This window comes from Hydra viridissima, unplaced genomic scaffold, assembly GCF_058129835.1.
Source record: "Hydra viridissima isolate aposymbiotic clone 2 unplaced genomic scaffold, HvirCarnegie_v1 scaffold_14, whole genome shotgun sequence".
NCBI classification, from domain to species: domain Eukaryota; kingdom Metazoa; phylum Cnidaria; class Hydrozoa; order Anthoathecata; family Hydridae; genus Hydra; species Hydra viridissima.
The window spans coordinates 2,781,340-2,801,154 of record NW_028324313.1 but is presented as its reverse complement, the minus strand read 5'-3'; the positions used below and the strand labels follow the sequence as shown (position 1 = coordinate 2,801,154).

Here is a 19,815-nt window from a genome sequence, read left to right as displayed (position 1 = left end):
CTAAAGAGCTGATTTTTTGTCAGGTTATAGCCAACACATATATGTGAAGAGTTTTTGATATTTTTTAAAAACTCCATAACCCAAAATTGAAAAAAAAACCAAAATAGATTTACGACGGGGCTCCAAGTGCGATGAGCAGCGCAAAATGCTATAAACTTTAAATGTGTTTTTCTCCTTTGGCTATAGAGATTAGATTTTAATTTTTACATCTGGTGATATCTGAGACCTTGCAGATTAATGTCCCATTGGTTGTTTTTTGGTCCTCAAAAATGAGGTTGGGACCATTTTTGGATAGGTGTGTGGCCACGCCCCTCATTTCATCTCGGGGAAAGCCTGAATACATTCATGCAAGTTCCATACAGTAAAGGAACTCAACGCTCAGGGTTTTAAGACGTACTTGAAAACAGCCGTTGTCTTCACAGTGAAAGAAAAAAAATTAAAATGTTTGAAGAAAGTGTTGTTTAAAAATGTAGGTGTCAAAGTTAGGAATTGAAAATAATAAAACTAATGGCAATGATAGGTGGTTAGGATACGCATAATCCGCAATTGACCCACTAAATACTACTTTGTTGAAAAAAAAAATTACTGTTTGTGGGCAATTTCTGCACATATTTTATTGGACCAGACTTTTTCAAGATAATAATTCGCAAAACTTGTGCCGAACAATATAGGGATGCATGTTGGAAAATCTTTTTCCTTTTCAAAATGAAGAACAAAAAACACACAGCCAGAGTCACACACAAAAGACCGCATCCATTAATTGTTTTAATTCGAAAAAAGCACTATCAAAACCAGGTAGTTGACTTCAACCAATACTTTTAGACAAGCCTGTTTAGGCATCTTGTTGAATTTGAATTATTTAGATAAACTAACAATGATAAGATTGAAAACAGAGAAGCAATGAAAACTTATTTAAAACCTGAAGAAGAACTTGAAGAATCATTCGGAAGATTTAAAGTTAAGGATTAACCATTTTATGATTGGAAATATTGCGTATCCATCATATCCATCATACACCTTTTCACATTTGTTATTATGTCTTTCGCAAAACATAAAATGCGAAATCATCTCTTAATTTTCTTTGGTGTTTCTGGCTAAAATTAAAAAAGAGTTACTTCAATTATATAACTTACTGCAATTTGATATTAAGTTCTTATAAATCCTTACCAAATTATAATGTAAGAACGGTTGTCGCCCGAAATGGGGTAGGATAGCAATAACAGAGATTACAAGAACAACGTCTTGCAACCCCAAGCATCTCGAAAAGTTCGATCAGCATTAGCAATTTATTGAGTAAGAACTATTAAGTCTGTCAACAAGTATTCGAATAAAAATGACCCATAGATTAAGGGCTCTTCATTTATGAATACAATAAACTTTGTTTATCAAAAAAATCTCCTTCTCAATCAATAACCTTCTATCGTCTATCCTTCCACGAGTTAATGCTTATCTCACAAAATCTTCCCTGTTCTAGGAGGTTAGAAGTCCATCAACCTCCTGTTTTAGTTCATTTTTGTTATGAAATTCATTATTATTCATTGTCAAAGACTCTGAATAAATAATAATCTCTAGGAAATATGCTTGTTGTGAAGCAAGAAGATCTTCCTTCAACAAGTCAGAAATGGTTTGAGACCTTTTTGTAAAAAATGTAACATCTTTTTTTTAGAGTAGAAATTCCATTCAGATATTTGTAAAATATAAATCTTTTTTAAAGATATAGTTTTTAATAAGTTTTCAATGTCATTCCTCATAAAGTGTAAATGATGACTTTTAATGTCATTCCCCTAAGACATCGTAGTTAAGGGTTTGAGAAATGGCTTTTGTAAAACCCACTTTGAATTAACAATAGCCGAAGATTTAAATATATTATCGAATGATGACGCCAATCGATCTATAGTTTTATTATGGTTCCAAAGGGAGCTCAGCTCTCCACACACATTTATACAAAGAGATAAACTTTAAGAATAAAAGGAAACATGTAAAGGCTCTTTTTAAAAACATGAACATACTTATATTGTGAGCTGAATATATAAAATATCCTTTATTTCATGTTCAAACGCAGAGTTCAAGTTCTTCTACTTGCCAAAGCCTCAGTATACTGTACGATAATGTATGATAATTTTCAGCTTGCCAGTTTTTGTTTTGCCAAATTTAGAGCCTTTTAGACTGTTAAATGAAAGAATTTTTTCGCTTTTTGGTTAATAAAGGCTCCGCAACGTTTGTCGAAGTGCATTGAGAAGGTGAAGTCTGTTTTAAAGGTTGTCACGGCAGAAGAACAAAAAGTTTAAGCAGAACGTCACCGGTAGGACTGTAACTCACGATGGCTGGACTTCGTGTACCAATGACAAATACTTATCACTGGCAGGACACTACGCTGTTGCCAAGGAGCCATCGGAACTGAAAAATCTGATGCTCTCGTTTAAAGAAGCAACAAAGGCAACATTATTGGTGTGTGGTTGCAAAATGAAATAGAGCAATTTGAACAAAACACTTCTACATTAAGGTATCTCTACTTGTTTTGCATCCCTGACAAGAGCCAGAATTTTGTTGCTAGAATCAGTGATACAGTTCGCAATCGAGAAAGAGAAAAACCTATAATCCATAGCAAACTGAACTACATTTATCGTAATAATCGTAACTGTTTGAAATGAACAAGTAGAGAAGAAAAAAGGCGAACTAGGACCTTGCAGCAAGCATCTCAAGCGGTGGAAGACAGCTCCGATGAGTGGCAAAAATTACGCTATCTGACAACCCATTCTTATAAGTCTATAATGTCTAAACTGTACCTTAGAAAAACTTATGAAAAATAAAGAAAATTCTGTTTAAGAAATTGATATCATCTGCCCCAACCCGTTGGAATTCAATGTGTGTACCATTGCATTAGGCTAGGAAATCAAACGAGCTCTACTCCTTTTTGCTGGGTACTCAAGGCATGAACGTAATGCATATCTTGAGTACCCAGCAAGAAAGGACTAACAGAAAATTTTCAGAAATTGATTCCGATACTTGATGAGTTTGAAATGTACAAAACTACAGCAAAGCATTTAAGATCTAAATCCACTCCAGGGCTTCTAAATAAATAAATTTGAATCTCTTGCTTCATTAATTAATGAAGATCTTCAGTAATTCTGTTTAAAAAGCTAATATCCTCGTACTTCTTCATAAGCTTTTGTAAAAGTATCATTTTTAATGTCCTTACTCTCATTCCAGCATGCACACGACGTTGAAATAACGTTGAAACAACGTCGAAATCCTTAAATCTCCCAAAATATCGACGTTGAAATAACGTCGTGTGCCGGGATCATAACGTCGTGTGCATGCTGGGATAATTATCACTTTCATTACTAAAATTAGTGAAGAAAAAAAAAAGACTTATTAAAACAAGGTATTTTTTTATGTTTTTTTTATAAGCTTAGTTCTAGAGCACCATCACAGGTACACAATCTCGAGATTGTGTACCTGTGATGGTGCTCTAGAACTAAGCTTAGCTCTAAAAAACCGTACAGTGTAAAAAAATACAAAGAGTGATCACTCTTTGTTAAAACTTACGTAAATACTTGTAAAGATAAAATTTAGAAATTGTTCGCCTTTACACATTTCTTAATGAAAGCCTTTTTTGTTTATTGCTTGGATATAAAGAGATGAAAATGTTTGAAGAAAATGAAAATGTTTGAAGAAGATTAAAATGTTTGAAGAAAGGAATCAGCCCTGTGTTCAAGATAAATACTAAATCCATACTTCAGCATTGTATCTTGTTCAGTCAAAATTGGATTAGCAGATAAGAAATATAAAGAATGCGGTAGCATGGCCAAGAAATTTTACAGCATGGAGAAAACCGTCAAATTTAACAACAAATAAACAAAGTACGCTCAGAGGAGAAAAGACATTTTTTTTTTACCCGTGTCTAAAAACGAAACAAAAGTAGTAGAAAAAAACTAAACCAAGGCAAAGTTGCCCTCAATCATAATAAACTTATTTTTATTTGATGTTTGTTTGAGCACTTAGCTAACTGTGGTTTTAGTTTTTGTTTTCGCATTTTTTCAATTTAGTGTTTTTTTATATACAAAATATAGTTAAACAATTTTTGAAAATTTGAGTGCTTTTTTATGTTTATTACAATTCTTTTAAAACTCTTTTTTTCTATCAAAAAATTATAAGAAAAGACCATAAATAACACTTTCCAGAACCTAAAACGAGAAAATTCTTTTTAATTTATTGATTTTTAAGGGTTCCACAAACGGCTCAACGTTTCCATAGGCACAGCCTGGGACAAAAATGAAACTTCTTGTCTTCTATTAGGACCTTTAGACTGCTAAAAAAAATTTTCGTAAAAAGGCTGTGCTGATGATAAGCTAGGGCTCTTCTGATAATTATGACATAAACTTTTTTTAATACAAGCATAATTCTCTAATACATGCATACATGCATACATGTATGCATGCATACATGCATACATGCATACATGCATACATGCATACATGCATACATGCATACATGCATACATGCATACATGCATACATGCATACATGCTACATGCATGCATGCATACATGCATACATGCATACATGCATACATGCATACATGCATACATGCATACATGCATACATGCATACATGCATACATGCATACATGCATACATGCATACATGCATACATGCATACATGCATACATGCATACATGCATACATGCATACATGCATACATGCATACATGCATACATCCATACATGCATACATGCATACATGCATACATGCATGCATTCATACATGCATACATGCGTATATAAATAATCGTGATTTAAATAATTGTGAAATTTATTCAAGGAATTCAAAAAGCCATTGATTATAAAAAATATAAGAATATAGAATCACAACTTAAAAACTCAGGGAATGCAAAAAGAAAAGTTTTATGACAGTCAATTTGATCTCAAATAAGTACCCAAAATATGGATAATTGTGAAAATTCTTCCCTCTTGCAGACAACTCAACTCCTTTTTTACTAAGTAATGAAATTATTTTAGTAATTTTAAGATTATCACGGAACAATCAAAGTTAATTAAGTTAAGATATTAACATTCACACGTTGTTATTTTTTTGAATACCATAATATTATAGCAATTGCTCCCTTTGCGACCCAATAATGGTTACAAAAGCATGCAACTCGATTTTTTTTCTTTAGCTTCTAAGTGCTTATGTCAATAAAAACAGCAATATTTACACATACGCCCTTAATACGCCCCTACAAGTAGCCCTTTACCATGTTTTCATTACATTATTCTTAGTACCGATGATAAGAGCCCTGCATATCCGGGCGAAATCGCATGCCTTGCTCCACCAAATTAGCTCCCCAACTTCACCTTAACTTGTGATGGACATAAACTTTAAGAGATACTTTGCATAAAATTTGAATATATGTGCATCCCCTTTTTTTTTGTTTAAAGTAAATGCTTTTTAATGAAGAAAGACGCAAGATTTATTACAGAAGACCTTTTAGTATCAAATTTGAAATGATTTAAACGTTCCCTTTGCTTGTGATGCATGCATTCCTGTCTTAAAAAAAAAGAAGAAGTGAATAAACATAGCATCCAGTGAGAAGTGTACACATAAACTACATGCGTAAATGTGTTATCTACATAATTTTGTTAAAAGAAAAGGATGGGATTAAGGATTAAACTTTTAACGAATGATGAAAAAAACAACAAAAAATGACGCAGCAGCGTAACAGTTAATTAAAAGAAAGGATAACTTGAGATAGGAACCAGAATTTCACATAAACTTAACGAAATTTCTAAAAACTAATTCAATTAAACTTTTAAACAATCCTTTTGAAAAACTAAAGATGTTTTAAACTTAGCGGTTCTGCACCAGAAGAACATAATTGAATATGAGCCAACCAGAAAAACGAAAACAAAGTTAATCAAGAAATTGATCAATTATGCAAAAAAAAGTTTTAATGTCGTAAGAAATATCTCATTAACTAATTTTTGGCCACACTATTCAAACTTTTCAGTCTGCTGCAAAAAGTTTAAGAACATTCACACTTAAAAAACAAAATACCATACAGGGTATCAGAAGTTAATTCAAACGTAAATTACTCTTGAAAAAAAAACAGTCTTTCAACGTTAGAGATTTTATATATTAGAATACCTAACAAGCTTTGGCGTTTGGTTTTTCGTTAATGAAGAATAATAACGAATAATAACGAATGATAACAAGTAATAACGAATAAAGTACAAACTACTAACTCAAACTTTTACACAATTGAAAATACAGTTTCCGTCAATATCAAAACAAATCTTGGGAAAATCTGTTACAAAAGTCAAAAAAGCTTTCCCAAAGTTTTCCTGATTGTAAGTGAAAGTATAATGCTTTGCTACGGGCACAACCCTGTCACTAAGTAAACAGAATAAAATCTTCAAAGTTTGAAGAAAAACATTACGTAAAATGAAATCGTACTATATGTAAATTTTTCAAAAATTATGAAGTTTGGCAGAGAGGCTGCTGCTAAATGTTTGTATTAGGAATTCAAAGCAAAAACACAACAAGAAAACAAAGTAAAAGAGATGAGAAAAGAGATGATTGGATGAGGAGTCAAATGTTATTGTAGTGCTAGTTAAAGTCGGGGGGGGGGGGGGATCTTTAGGGAAATCGAAAATAAATTTCAATTATTTAAAAAAACAATTTAAATAAAAAAAAGAAAATTTTGTTTTATAAAATATAATTTTAAACGTGTTTAATAATACTGAATTTTATTTACTTAAATTTAAAATGGTAAAATATTTGGTAATATCTTTTGTTGCCTTTGTAATACCGCAATTTTCGTGAAAATATAAAAATGATCTGCAAAACTTTTTATGTATATTTTTATGTAAACTCTTTGTTACTCTTTGTTAATTTTCGTGAAAATATAAAAATGATCTGCAAAACTTTGTTACTTAAAAAAAACATCTTATAAAAAAAAAGACCAAAAAATCGTAATTACGCAAATATTCGATTTTAAAACTACGACAAGATTGCCATCAAATTTTAAAGGTAAAAGAACTTTTCCAATTCTTTCTCAATAGCAAAATAAAAGTTTTTATCTTTTTTTAAAGAGAACTTTCGTTTTGACTAATCATCATGTGGTTTAGTTTTGAAAACAAAAAGCTTTATTTTGCAGTTGAAGAAGAAATGTGAGTCTCATCAACTAACTCTTCGGCCGAATCTTGTCCCATGTATAACCAGTTGATGGTACCTTTCTCAGATGCTGACGATGCTTGCAGAGAAATCATTTTGTAGTAAATGATTTCCCAGTGTTTGAGGGATCTGCCAAAATCTTTTGGGTAGTTATTTATTTTGGTACAGAGCTAAAAACCAAGTAATGAGATGTTTGAATGAAGTTCTTTGTTGGCTTCTTTTAAGAAATTTTGTTTGAAAATAAACACAAACTGACAGACCAACGTTGCTAATACTTTTTCCCGGTAAATTGCCACAATTCCCACTCAAAATGCAAAAAGAAAGCAAAACTCGAACAAATGTAAGAAACCTTGTTGAATTTTAAACTAAAAAAATGTAATCTTTTAACTCTTATTCAGGCTTAGTCACGAAGTTTTATTGTCTTGGTTACCTCTAAAAAATATCTCTGAGGAGACTGGGAATGAAAGCAAAAAGACGCCATGTAGAAAAACAACATTTTAAAAAAGTCTTGAATGTTAGACCATTGGCTGCCCAAAGAATTAAGATAAAATATCTTAGACATAAGAATACAGATAAAAAGATTATTCTTTTTCCTCCAATCAACAAAAATGGAATAAAAGTATTTAAAGAAGTTTTTTAAACCAATTGAGGGTTTTATTTGATATATCACTTCCACTAGGAGTTCTAAGTTTTCGTAACAAATACTTTTGAAACAGATTTTCGATTGAGTCTTAGTTGATATCAAGATGAAAATTGATGAGAAACGATGAAAATTAGGATGAAAAATAATGACAAAAAGAAACATTTTTTCTGATAAACTGTCTTCATAACTTTTTACTAATTTATTTTCTCGGAACGTTTTATGCGTAGAGTAGAGAAGCGTAGAGTAGAGCTTTGAACATTTTTTAAACTTTTTTATAAATCAATATTTTAATTATTCTATCCACTTTTCTTCTTCTGAATCGTCAAAACAATGAAAAAGGAATAAAAATGCAGTGTTTTAATAAAAATTCTAAAAATTAAGTCCGATTTCTTATTTCATTAACATGTATGAAAATGTTTAAAACTGCCCCAACTTGAGGCAGCTTTGAACACACCTGGTGCAACTTTGAACACACCTGGGGCAGCTTTGAATTTTCGCTGGCAAATGGAAATAACTAGAGATTAGATTATTTTGTTTTTCAAACAGAGCGTTAATTTATTTTTAAATTTCATTAATTTTATGTTTCTAATAGTAAAAATCAGTTATTTTTTTTATTATATCTAATCTTATAATCACTCTAAAGAGTTTGTAACTTCGGCAACTGAAGCAGCATTATTAACATCTTCGATGACTCCTGTCACTCTCTTTTTTTAATAATTTTGAAACATTTTTATCATTAAATAATCAAAATTCATTTTAAATAATAAACGATGATTTTTCCAAACAAAATTATGAATTATCCTGTCTCATAAATGACATTAAACATCTTCGCGAGTTAGCAACGTGGTCAGGAAAATCTTACAACTTTATATCGAAATGTTTACGAATTTTCCTCTAAAACAAAACAATCGTATATTTTGTCCAGTTTATGCTAAATGCCAGGAAAGACAGGTGATAGCTGTGAGGGAAAATATTATCTTTAAGAAATATAAAGTTTTATTAAAATTAAATACAAAAACGCTTCAAAAATGCAATTTTTCAAAGCCGCCCCCCCCCCCCCCAATCTTCCGTAAATCTTGCTAATAGAAAATTTACGGCAAAGTGGTAGGAATTTTTTATAAGTGGTAAAATTTTTATGTAGGAAATCGAACCATGATCAAAAACGCATTTACGATTTGAACAAGAGACTCATTAATTTATCGTCTAAAGTTACCTTCCTTTTTTTTTTTTGTTTGTTTCGGAACGTGATTTCGGAACGTGTGGTAAAAACCTTTCAAAAACGTTGGTAAACAAGCTGTGAAACGGTTTTAAACTGACAGCGTGTACCAGTTAGATCGCGAACTAGAAATCGCACGAAAAACAGCGAGTTCTTTTGTTTAGTGCAGCAGACGTTTAGATGATACTCATCCATATGTCAGTATCTTCAAATGTTTACTTTATTGCTATTTATAAAACTTTGAAAAATATTTCATTGTTTTTCTCAAACAACAATTTTGTGTGGTTTTTTCCGCGTTTGTTTTCATCTCTTAAAAATCTTATTTGAATCTGGATTTTTACTATCATTTTGGTTTCTTTTTCTTTTTCTTCAATGTTTTTCAATTTATTAAAGTTAATTTATTGTAAACTTTTATCTATAGTTCATACTTTTTTATATTTTTACATATGTGCGTTTAAATCCAAGTTACCGGTTTGATTTACTCTATGCGGTGTTTTGAATATATTGAGCTGAGCTTTATTCAAAATTTTGAATGAATATTTTACAAGTACATTTATGGTTTCCTTTCCTCCTTTCATATATATATATATATATATATATATATATATATATATATATATATATATATATATATATATATATGAAATATGTACATACATATAATGTTAATCTTATTAAGTGTAAATTTGCTTTTTATACGGATTGAATTATTTCCCGGCCTTTCTCTAACTTAGAGAAAGTTTTTACTTAAAAAGTTGGTACATGGGTTAATTTAGATCAAAAGGGGACGGGAGGGAGGAGCCATTTTTTTAAATTTACTCTTCTAGAGCCTTGTTTGATATAAATGCTTGGGACTTCTTCCATAATATTTCCACAACATCATTAGCATAAAGAACTCATTTCAATAAATTTTTACTTAGAGTCTAAGTAAAAATTTATTGAAATGAGTTAGAGTCCAACTTTTTAAGTAAATAATGTAAATGAAGCAAAAACCACCTAAAAAACAACCGCTTGCAGTTTAACAATTATTTTTAACTGTTAAAAATTTGCTTGAAATTTTAAAATTGAATTATCCAGTTTGTTTTCAAATATTTTTACAAATTTGTTATAGATAATTAACTTTCATTTTTTACATCACATTCCAACGTTCAAAAATGCTGAGCACAAGTAAAAATCATAAAAATTGCTGCAAAACTGTGTTTTTTGTGTTTGTAAAAATATGAATAGAAAGTTACACCACATATGGATACAAGAATGCACAAACATGTGAAAAAGAACTTTGATTTAAGTAATAAAAAGTTAGTGACAAACGAGTTGTTCCAAAAATTTGACTAAGATGACTGAAAAATTTCATTCCCTGCATTACTTAAAAACAAAATTATCGCTTGTTATCACATCAGATGATAACAAGAACACGAATAATATCGGGTGACAACAAGATCACAAATTACTCAACAATGAAGAGATGGAGAAACAGGGCTCGTTTTAGGTAACCTTAAAATGATTTATAAACGGTCAAAACATGGTCTATGTTATGTCCATCGTTATATGATAATACTGGTTACTTGAATGGAACGTTGTATCTCTAATTTGCTACAGATGGAAAAACTAATACAATAATCTTATTATATTAGTTTTTCTACCTCATCAACAGAAATCTTTCCACAGTCATCAGAAATCTTTCTGATGTAGCTTTAACCGCTACTAATAATCATAATTCGCAAGTATAATGGAACATAAAAATTTTAGGAAAATACAGAACTGACAACTAAAAGTGCAAAAAAAACTTGATTTTATCCTTAATCATTAAGAAATAGCGTAAAATGAGCAATTTTAATTTTTTTTTATTTGTTTTCATGGTTATCGTGATTAAGCATGTGTGCTGAAAATTCAAAAACTCAACATTTTTTCCTCATACAAAAAAAGCGCCACATGCAAAATATCAGCCCAAAAAAGTGTTACAACAATGCCCCTCCTCCCTCATCAATGCCAATTTTAAGATCCAATGTTTATTCACCAATCCGAAAATCACCGGCACCGAAAAAAAAATCGTCGGTTCCCTGAAATCCTCGGTTGCTGGTAGTGATTGCAAAGCCGATCGATTGATTTATCGAATGTGAACCATAAAGTCGTTAAGGAGAGAGAAGAAGAGGCAGAAGATGCAAACTGACTACCTTTATCTTTTTAAGTTAAACCATGTTGAACAAAACGAATTGAGTTTAATGCTGATTTGATAATAGCAAAAGGATTTTTTTTTTCAGAAAGAAACAAACTCATAATTTCATTTTGAATAAAATTCAAATTGTGACACGCGTCTAATCAGCAGTTTACACCACACATTCTAAAAAACAAAATAAAATTGTTGTAAGGTTTAAAAAAACAATACACCAAAACTCACCAGAGAAACCCAATCCATTTAAAAGTTAATCTTCACTGCAGGCTGAACGAAATATTACCGCGTAAATAAACCGAGAGGAAAACATAATCTTAACATTTTAAAAAGGAAAATACAGAAAAATAATAAAACTCGTGGGTTTATTAAACTTGATGCCGATTTGCCATCTCTTTTGATTTACATTTTTCAATATTGGCATTATTTTCAATAAAATTTATCTTTACAAAAAAAAAAAGAAGGAAAATGTTAAAAAAAAAAAAAAAAAAAAAGGAAAATGCACAGCGATAAAATATGAAGAGTTTTCGAGTTGTTACTCAAATCCAGATCCTCTAATCAATCCAGGAGCGATACGTATATATATAAAATACATCAAAAAAATTACCAAAGTAAATCCTAAAAAACCAAAAAACTTGAAAAGGAGTTTCTTTTTAGATTACCAAAAAAAGTAGATTCTGAAATATTTCTCCACTGATGTCTAAAAACAACAAAAGCAATCCAAGGCTATTTCTTTATTTGTTTTTGCTTCCCTTTTTCTTTTTCTTTTTCATCTTCTTTTTTTTGGCTTTCAACAGCTTTCTGCAACGATAACCTTTCCACAGTGCTTGAATTAAAATAGCAGCTTTCACCATAGTATTTAGTTGATTTTCAACTGCTATGCGATGTTCCTCAACAAGACGTCGTTGGGTCATGATACTGTCATATTGCATTTTGAGTATCTGAAAACGCTCTTCTAGATCTTGGAGTTGTTTCTTCTCTTCAGCATACTCTAAACTTAGTTTGTCATATTCTTCCTATAAAAAAAAGTTTTTTGACTTATTTAATTACTAATATCATTATTCTAAGTTACCAGTTTTAAGAATTTTTTCAGTAAAGAGTTACAGAGATTTTCAAACATTTAAATAAAATTGTTAAACATTACTAATATTGTTCTTATCATTTTTGTAACTATAAAGTTGCTTTTATCAATATCAAAGATACTTTTGTTATTGTTACTACGTTTGTAATAAAATAAATTTGCATAAACCCTGAATCAGAGGAAAGATGTTTTATACAAAGTAACCTTCTTAAAAAAAACTGAATAAAACCTGTCTGTCTGTCATGTCACTATCAAACTTTTGAATCCAGTTCTCTACTTCTGTCTCCATCTTGTATTTCCGCTTATAGAGTAAAAGAGTACATATTTAAAACTCTACTTTAACAAAAGGACACTTTGATTATAAATTACCACAATAAACTAGGAAGCTTTTAATAAATCTAATTATTGTGCATTTCCCACACATGAATTGTAACAAAACTAATTTTTGAAAAGTGAAGTAAAAAGATTTAAGTTTTAGAGGATATATAAATTTTAAATTAACACCTTTCTTAAGAACAGCTCATTTTCTCTGTGAGCTTTAAGATTTGACTGAAGCTGCTGTTTAACTTGAGAGATATCCTCTCGAAGTTTTGATTGCTTACTGTTTGATTCTTTAACATGTAAAGAATGAATCTTCTGAGCTTCAGATGAAATAGTGCTTTTTAAAACATCAGATTCATCTTCCACAGCTTGAATTTGAAGTTTGAGTTCATCAATTTTATCATTTTTTTGTTTTAACTAAAGAAATTAACAAAATAAAAATAAAAAATTACAAATGACTTTTTGTGTTTTCACATTAAATTATGGTAGGAATGCAAACAACAATTATAGTTTTATGAATTTACAAGTTGATAATTTTTCTATATGCCGAAGGTATCATTTTTAATCAGTTATAACTTTTGAAACAAATTTTTATGTTTAAAGTGTTAAATAAAATTTAAAATTCTACTTATTACATTAAAAATACAAAGTTTGAAACTCCAAACTGAATTTAAAAGAATTTATATTTTTTTGTGATTTATACTTCATGCAAATTATTACTGCTTTTACTGATCAGTGGAATATAAAAACTAAATAAAAATCAAATTTTAAAATGCACCTACAAGATCTTCTTTCAATAATTTTGCAGCATCAAACTCTACTTCAAGTTTATGTATCATAGATTGGCATTGATTTCCACGGACAATTGAATTTAATGCAATTTTTTTTTGCTCTATTTCTTCACTTACTGTTGTTTCTAATCGAATATAGAGTTGATCCCTCAGAGAAACTATATTAGTAATGAAGTTTTTGGCTTCAATACTACACTCACTTTGATTGTTTTTAATTATAGCTGCAGCAGAGGGGTTAGATCGAAATAAACTAAGAATTGTTTTAACAACATCTGAAAATCTTAAAATTATATCATCAATTACGTATGAACTACTCAACTCAGGACTTTTATTTGAAGTTTGGTTTTCTAAAGTTGATTTATCTGTTTTGGATGAAAGTTTATTATACAAAATTTTTAGCCTTGAATACTCCATTAAAGAATTATTTAATGTTTCTCCAAATATTACAGAAAAACGATCCAAGTTATCAATTATGTAAGGAAGAAGAGTCACAACTTCTAACTGGAATACAAAATTTTCAATTACAGTTAAAATATGCTGAGTGTCTAAAGAAGGCAACTTCTTCTTTGAAAATTCCATTAGGCTCCTATTGGGAAGATTAAGCTTATTATTTCTTTCTTTTAATAATAGTCTTCCTCGAACAAAATTACTTTTGAACTTTTCTTTGCAACCTTTTTGAAGGGAAGAAGCTGCTGCCATTTAAAAATTTTAAACTTAGATCTAAAACATACAATTAATATAACAAGTTTACAAAAATACACTAACAAAGATATGAATATATATATATATATATATATATATATATATATATATATATATATATATATATATATATATATATATATATATATATATATATATATATATATATATATTGATGTGCACATTTTTTTTTTTCTTTATAGTTTAAAAGCGAGCGTTTGAACCTGTAAATTTATTTAAATACAGACAACGCCTAAATTTTAAATAATTGAAAAACGCGAAATAAATAAAATTATACCAATCGAAGTAATTTATAGATTTTGACAAAATATGTTGATTTTAAGGATTTTTGATACTTTTAAACATAAAAAGCGTAACAAGCAAATTCTGTTGTTGCCTAGCGATTTTTTTACTACCAAAGCAAAGAAGACTTTTAGTGAATATTTAAAAATATAAATAAGAGCATTTGACTTTATGTTCGAGCTTCATGAAACTTATTTGAACTTAAATATTATTTTAAAAAGATGATTGTAAAAATTTCAAAATCAGATTACGCTTTATATAACATATATTTATAGACTGCCTTATACAATTACAACTAGTGCGACTGAAATATCAGCACCACCGCAACATAATTGCATATAGCAATTACCAATCTGCAATTTTTAAAGTCATAAACCGCTGTGTAATAAAGCTAAACATGGCACGACTGAGGAAGGGCAGAGCGTAGTAGTGTTTTTTTGTAATTGCATTTTGGAAAAGTGAAATTTTTTAATAACTGCTTTTCGCAATATATTTTTTGCAAAAATAAATATTTAAAATACTATTGTAAGTTACACCACCATAAACTTTAGGAGCTAGGGTTTGTGTAGCATTACCAGAAGTTTGCTTATGGTTTGTTCGTGATGCTTTTGCAACTATAGATTACACGAATTTCGTGATGCCTTACAATCCTAGAAAACACATACACACACAAAAAAGGGTTTATGACACTTTCTTGCAAAGAAATGCATTAGTTATATGTATTTACGTTTTTATTAACTTAAGTAAAAGTATTTAACATGTAACCAAAACTTTTCCTACAAAAAAGGTTTTATTTCATAAAATTTATTTGTAGCTACAGATCTTATCTTAATTAAATAAAATAAAATAAACAGAAACATTGATTTGTAATTAATACTAATACTTTATTTGATCAATTCTAAACAACAATCATCTGCACACGCAAAAATAGGAAAAGGAAGGGGGAAGAGGGGGGTGGTCTAAAAAGTGTAATAGCACCTGCTTCTGTATGTAAATCATTCTATTTAAAATATTTAAGTTAGGTTTTTTTAGTAGACAGTTTTCAATTTAAGTTTTAAATAAGCTCTTAAATTTGTTGAATGTTTTTTAAGCATTTCTTGAATAGGTTGCTCTTTAAAGTTTTCTCATTTTTTAATACTCTCTAAAATAAGATGAGGTGTCAAATTATGGCTCTTATATAACTTAAATAACTATATATACTTACATAACTGCCTAAATATTAGTTAGTTTGAGCTTTCATATTGAAAGTTGCATCTCAATCATAGAAGCTAAATCATTAAAGCAATTTTTTTTTTTTTAACTTCTGCATCTGCTAACTTTGTACTTATATATGTGTACTTTTAGTGCTATCTAGTTGCTTTTTTCATGTTTACAATCAGTATTTTGTGATATTGCATACAAATTCAAGTATAAATATTGTTAAAAAAAACTTTTGTTTTTTTTATCAATATTTATACTTGAATTTGCAAAAATTTTTTAAAATTTCTCTTTGATTTAAGTCTGAAGGCTCTTCTAATGCAATGAGTTTCCTGTTTGGTTCAAAAAATACAAAAACATTTAAGCCAAAAAAAAGTATACCAGAAGGTACTCATCAGTATGATTTGCTTAAGCATGCTGAGGCCACTCTTGGTTCAGGAAATCTGCGAAATGCTGTGATGCTACCTGAGGTAATTTTGGGCAATAAGTCTTCTTTTTTTTTTTTGTTTGTTTACCACTTTACTATTCATGGAAAAGTTGCATTTATTAATTTTGAATTATTTCTATTTTTAAATTCCTTAGAGCCTTATTAAACCATTATTATTTAACCATATATTTCTAGACCTCGGAGGTAAACTCTATGTGAAGAAGGAGAATTAAGTTATAAATAATAACAATAAACAGAGAAGAAGGTAGACAAGATGGCTCAACAACCCTACATATAAGTAAATGATAAAGCAAAAAAAAGAAAAGTGACTGGGGAAGGCGTACACATGATATTTCATCAATCTGCTATATGAATAAATCATAAAGTAAAAAGAAGAAAAGTTAAAAACAACATAGTGCAGTTTACCTCTGAGGTCCAGATTTGTAATTCAAAAACTAATGTGATGTTCATGAAGTAATAATTCAGATAATTATGATAGTAACTTAGTTAAGTTTGTTTTTAGGGTGAAGATCTCAATGAGTGGATCGCTGTGAATACAGTAGATTTTTTTAATCAGATAAACATGTTGTTTGGTACAATTACGGACCATTGTACTTCTGACTCATGTCCTGTTATGTCAGCAGGACCAAAATTTGAGTATTTATGGGCTGATGGAACATCAGTGAAGAAGCCTATTAAATGTTCAGCTCCTAAGTATATTGACTACCTAATGACATGGGTGCAAGATCAATTGGACAATGAGGCATTATTTCCATCAAAGATTGGTGTACCATTCCCAAAAAATTTTGTATCCATAGCGAAGACAATTTTGAAGAGGTTATTTAGGGTTTATGCACACATCTATCATCAGCATTTCCCTCAAGTTGTTAGCTTAGGTGAAGAAGCACATCTTAACACTTCTTTTAAACATTTTATTTATTTTGTCCAAGAATTCGGACTTATTGACAAGAGAGAGCTTGCTCCTTTGCAAGAGCTTATGGATAAGTTAATCAACAAATAGTTAAAATGTTTCTGTGAATTTTCAGAATGTGCAGTTTATAGATGTAGCACTAGCAAGAGATCACCAAAGAAAATATTTCTTTAGTATCTGAAGCTTCCCTATCACAGAAAGAAATTTGTTGAAATTTCATCCAGCAGTTTTGTTGCTTTCAGATGATAGTCAAATGTTCTTCATCTTGCTAACCATCATTGTTATAACCATTTATTTCATTAGTTAAAGTATTGGTCGCACACACCCTCTTTTTCTTTTTCTTTATAACCTGTTATCTTTTTAATAAAAACTTCTCTTGTAGTAAGAAGTTGGTATTTTGTTTTGTTTCCAAAAAACATAATTGGTACATGATGATTGGATGACTTTTTTATGTAGTTTTATATGGTACTTGCACATTCTAATATAATTTTATATATAGTACCAAAAGCTGCACAGTTGTATAACATGTGATTTTGTAGTTTTATGTGTGTGATAGATCATTTATTTTAGTTTAGATTAAGTGATGAACAGAATATCGTTAAAAAATAAGAACTTTGTAATACATTAAACTTAAGACCTTAAGACCTTACTATTATAATGAATATTTGAATTACTTACGGAAATTTTGTTTGTGAATTTATGAAACTTTTCATTGGATTGAGATAAATGGTCTGCGTTCAAAAATAAATCTTTTACTTTTTTTTCTATTGTTGTGGCTTTTGCCGAGAAAGTTCATGCAAATTCTTTATTCTGCTAGATAAGTAGTTCATATGTTATACCTTTTCAGTGTACAGCTGTGTATTTCTAACAAAACAGAAAAAGAAATTTTTGAAATTTCAAAGCATTTCTTTTTTAAATCACTGTTTTTATAAACTTTTCGTTTGTTGTTCATATGATTGATGATGCAATGTTTATTTATTATTTCTATTTGTTTGAATTTACTAAAATGGTTTATGTTGTATGTATATAATGCAGTGAAATTTATAAACATTTCTATTTGTTGATTATTAATTTTCTTAGTTGCAATATTAACTGCTGTATTTGCGTTGTGCAGCTCATTTATTCCAATAGTGCTTTTAATTACCCAAACTAAATGTTTTTGATAAATTAGTTTTTTATCAATACTCAAAATTCTTAAAGACACAAATTCAAAACTCGAGATGGTGTTCATCATCAAAATACTAGTCCTTGCTTTTTTATAAGTTATTTGGGCTTATTGTTTATATCTCCCACTCTCATCATTGTTTCTTTGAGACTTTAAAAAAAGAGTGCTGTGTTTTTTTTAATGAAATGTCTGAATAGTAGTCGAAAGTGCAGACTTTAGACATTTTTATTTAGATTTATAGTAAACTTTAAAAAAATTGATTTAAAAATAGGTCTGCTTACTCATAGGAGACTTTGGGAAGAAACAAATCTGAGGTTGCAGAATATTTACAGTTAACGCATAGGCAAGGTATGCTGCACCTGCAGCTTTTAGACATGCTGGACTTTTTTTCCTGATTTTCTTTCCCAAAATATTTTTGATATTGGAAAACTTGAGTTATTTTCAAGATGTTTGAATGTTTGAAGAAATTTCAAGCAATAAACCTACTACAAACATTTTTTCCCCCTGTAATCCTTTTGGTGTAAGAAATATACTTATTTTTTCCGGTGGATAATATTTTATTTTAGTATTCAAACTTCCAGTAGAAACATCAATGTTTTCCAGAAGAATGTTTTTTGTTTTTCATTAAATAAAAATCCATTAAGTGAAGAAAAGGACTCCAAATGGTTAAATATCTGAGTATATAATAATTAAAAAATAGAATATATATATATATACATATATATTTATATATGTTTTGTTTTTATCAAAGGGCTTTTAAGTAGAACCAGCCTCGCAACTTATGAAATTCGTATCGTAATATCCATTTCTAAAACACTGTTGAGGTAATCTCTTGCACCAAGTTTATTAACGAGTATGCTTACCAAAGAATTAAGCTAGATGTCGCTTTCGTCATTAGCAAAGTTCGTACGGAATAGATGATAGTATTTTTTGCAGAAAATGGTCCCTTACATCCAGTCAAAACAAGTAAGGTATTTCAAGGGCGGAGACTTTTTAGTCTTAGGGGAATGTTTTTGTTTTGTTTGGTTATTTTTGGGTGTTTCAAGTTGAATTGTTGTGTTGCCCTTGGCATTTCAGCTATTTCGAGTAAAAATTAAAGCTTTTACTTATAGTTTCCTTCGCTTTCCTCCTTACAGTATTTATAGCATCTTTCAAATTCTGAAATCTTTTGGAATTTTATTCCAGTCCTTAGTGTCAACATATTGTCGAAACCCTGGCATTGATATGCGTGCACAAATTTGTTTAAGGTGTTTACTTATCTGGATGTCTCCAAAGCATAAACCGTTTTCTAAAATCCATTTTAATTTATCAAATTTCCAAAACTTCTATATTATTTACGAGACTACTCTATTTTTTCCTGTTTTGATTATTTTTTTTTTTGTTTTCATAAAGATTTATGAGTAACTCTAGTTGTAAGCATTCAAGATCCTGTATTTTCGCTTTAAAAGAAAAAGTCTGTTAAAGTGAGTGAAAATACAGAATATAAAACAAAGTATAAAAGTCGAGTTTTGGATTATTTTAGGAATTTTACCGAATTTCAATTTAACACCTTTAAATTAAAGTTTATCTACTGCACACTGTGTTTAAGCTTGGTATTCACTAGGAGTATCTTTTATTGATTCAAGTACATGATATTTTAATACAATATGCCAATGCGCCTCTGAGATATTTGTCTGCCTTTTTTTTTCTTAGAA

General features: G+C 29.5%; 2 protein-coding genes across 3 annotated transcripts; one reads left to right on the top strand and one right to left on the bottom strand.

Annotated features, from left to right (window-relative positions):
- Positions 1-10,808: 10,808 nt before the first annotated feature.
- Positions 10,809-14,115, bottom strand: LOC145193506 (dynein regulatory complex subunit 10-like). 2 transcript variants are annotated; one of them, XR_016447044.1, is made up of 5 exons: positions 13,388-14,115; positions 12,789-13,022; positions 12,514-12,585; positions 11,866-12,219; positions 10,809-11,374 (listed from the first exon to the last, which is right to left on the bottom strand). XR_016447044.1 is itself a non-coding variant. In XM_090072248.1 (4 exons), the coding sequence occupies exons 1-4, from the start codon at positions 14,093-14,095 to the stop codon at positions 11,938-11,940; spliced, it is 1,296 nt and encodes a 431-aa protein (XP_089928374.1). In that variant the 5' UTR covers positions 14,096-14,115; the 3' UTR covers positions 11,568-11,937. The 2 variants fall into 2 exon arrangements, 1 of the variants encoding a protein (XP_089928374.1); XM_090072248.1 differs by lacking the exon at positions 10,809-11,374 and having other exon boundaries at positions 11,568-12,219.
- A 656-nt stretch (positions 14,116-14,771) lies between these two features.
- Positions 14,772-18,012, top strand: LOC145193071 (MOB kinase activator 1B). Its single transcript, XM_090072106.1, has 2 exons — positions 14,772-16,068; positions 16,549-18,012. Exons 1-2 carry the CDS (start codon positions 15,922-15,924, stop codon positions 17,044-17,046), a joined length of 645 nt encoding a protein of 214 aa, XP_089928232.1. The 5' UTR covers positions 14,772-15,921; the 3' UTR covers positions 17,047-18,012.
- Positions 18,013-19,815: the final 1,803 nt, after the last annotated feature.

Coding starts and splice junctions, on each gene's coding strand:
- LOC145193071 (XM_090072106.1), top strand. CDS start 15,922: ATGAGTTTCCTGTTTGGTTCAAAAAATACAAAAACATTTAAGCCAAAA. Junction 16,069..16,548: donor ATGCTGTGATGCTACCTGAG/GTAATTTTGGGC, acceptor GTTTGTTTTTAG/GGTGAAGATCTCAATGAGTG.
- LOC145193506 (XM_090072248.1), bottom strand. CDS start 14,095: ATGGCAGCAGCTTCTTCCCTTCAAAAAGGTTGCAAAGAAAAGTTCAAA. Junction 13,023..13,387: donor AATTATTGAAAGAAGATCTT/GTAGGTGCATTT, acceptor TAATTTCTTTAG/TTAAAACAAAAAAATGATAA. Junction 12,220..12,513: donor GTGACATGACAGACAGACAG/GTTTTATTCAGT, acceptor TTTTTTTTATAG/GAAGAATATGACAAACTAAG.